Source organism: Bison bison, unplaced genomic scaffold (genome assembly GCF_000754665.1).
Source record: "Bison bison bison isolate TAMUID 2011002044 unplaced genomic scaffold, Bison_UMD1.0 scf7180017863885, whole genome shotgun sequence".
NCBI lineage: Eukaryota > Metazoa > Chordata > Mammalia > Artiodactyla > Bovidae > Bison > Bison bison.
The window spans coordinates 818,556-819,987 of record NW_011494457.1 but is presented as its reverse complement, the minus strand read 5'-3'; the positions used below and the strand labels follow the sequence as shown (position 1 = coordinate 819,987).

At 68.7% G+C, this 1,432-nt stretch overlaps 1 protein-coding gene across 3 annotated transcripts in view; it reads right to left on the bottom strand.

Moving 5' to 3' along the window:
• Nucleotides 1-1,432, bottom strand: part of SGSM3 (small G protein signaling modulator 3) — an 11,240-nt gene that overhangs the window by 656 nt on the left and 9,152 nt on the right. For all 3 annotated transcript variants that reach the window (XM_010833745.1, XM_010833746.1, XM_010833747.1), the window contains 5 exons: nt 1,193-1,345; nt 1,012-1,082; nt 845-893; nt 685-770; nt 78-200 (listed from right to left, as the gene is read on the bottom strand). In XM_010833745.1, coding sequence (XP_010832047.1) covers nt 78-200; nt 685-770; nt 845-893; nt 1,012-1,082; nt 1,193-1,345 — 482 coding nt within the window. The remainder of the gene's footprint in view (nt 1-77; nt 201-684; nt 771-844; nt 894-1,011; nt 1,083-1,192; nt 1,346-1,432) is intronic.

Below are 1,432 nucleotides of genomic sequence, written 5' to 3'. Positions count from 1 at the left end.
ACGCTGGCAAGGCTCAGCCCCCCCCCGGCCCACCCTCACCCCCGGGCTGGGCCTGCAGGAGCCCAGGGTCTCCTCACCGCAGCTCGCACTTGATCTGGACCCAGCCGGGGCTGCGCAGGAAGGACCAGGGCTGGTACCACTTCTCCACGGTGGGCAGGCTGGAGCAGAGCACCTCCAGCCACAGGTGCAGCACCTGCTCGCTAGGGGCAGGGAGGGCACCTGCTCAGAGGCCCGCGCCCCTGACCCCTCGCCGCCCCTCCTGCGTCTGAGGCTCCATCACCACCTCCCTCAGCCCTGCTGGTCGCTCAGCCTGTGACACGCCCCACGGCATGCTCTGAGCTCATCGCGGGGGGGGGCTCCCGCCCCCAGGTCAGCGCAGCCTGGACGCCGCCCCTCTGCCTGGTGGCAAGTCCAGAAACCCCACGCTCAGCCTGGCCCACCCAAGGCCGGCATCCCTCAGCCTGCAGCCAGGTCCCTGGTGAGCCCTGACCGCTCACCTCACTGGAACCAGTGCTTCACCAGCCCCAGTGCCCCTCCCTGCCAAGCGGTTGCTGGTCTCACACTGGAGGACGATCTTCGGGAGCCACCCTGGCCGCCACCCACCTCCGTCCGCCCAGCTCAGCCCCGCCCCCCGTGAGGGCACGCACACACACAGCCCCCGCTCACGGGGGCGCACACACTCACTTGAGCCCCACGCAGATGAGGGAGCGGAGCTTCACGTCCATTTGTGCGTGAGCAGCGTCGTGGGTCACATTAACAGACTGCACAGCCTGGGGAGCACAGCGGTCACTCAGGTGTCCCCAGCTGCCCACCCTAGAGGCCGGTCCGCCCGCGGCCCCCTTACCCGGTAGAGCAGCTCCTCTGGGGTCAGGACTTTGCCATCTTCATCCAACCTGAGGGGGGACCAGAGCTGCCCACACCGCCCTGGTGGGCTCGGGCCACGCCCTCCCTCCATCCCAGCCCCAGGCTGCTGGGAGGGCGACCTGCAGGAGGACGCAGGAGCCAGGTTACCTGTACGTCTTGCACAGCACCAGGCGCGAGTACACAGAGTCGAAGTCTCTCTCGACCTCCCGGCCCGCTGCCTGGGGGCACAGTGAGTGTCAGCGACCCGAGGGTAGATACCAGGTCAGAGCCACAGAGCCCAGCTGAGCAGGTCACCTCCCCACCAGCTCCACGGGGTCTGGACACTCACCTCCTCGATGAACAGCCAGGGGTGGCAGGCACCCCCGAGCAGTGAAGGCTTCTTCAGTCCGTGTTCAAACAGGGCCTTGAGGGCCGGGCAGAGGGTCCCTCGCACGAGGTCTGTGACCCCCTCCGTCACAGCATCGTCCCCCGCGATGGAGTACTGAGGGGGGAGGACGGGGTCTGAGGGCCCCAGCCAGCCCCTCCTCATCCTCACAAGCGCTCCACACGCCCAGGGGGGCAGCCTGGG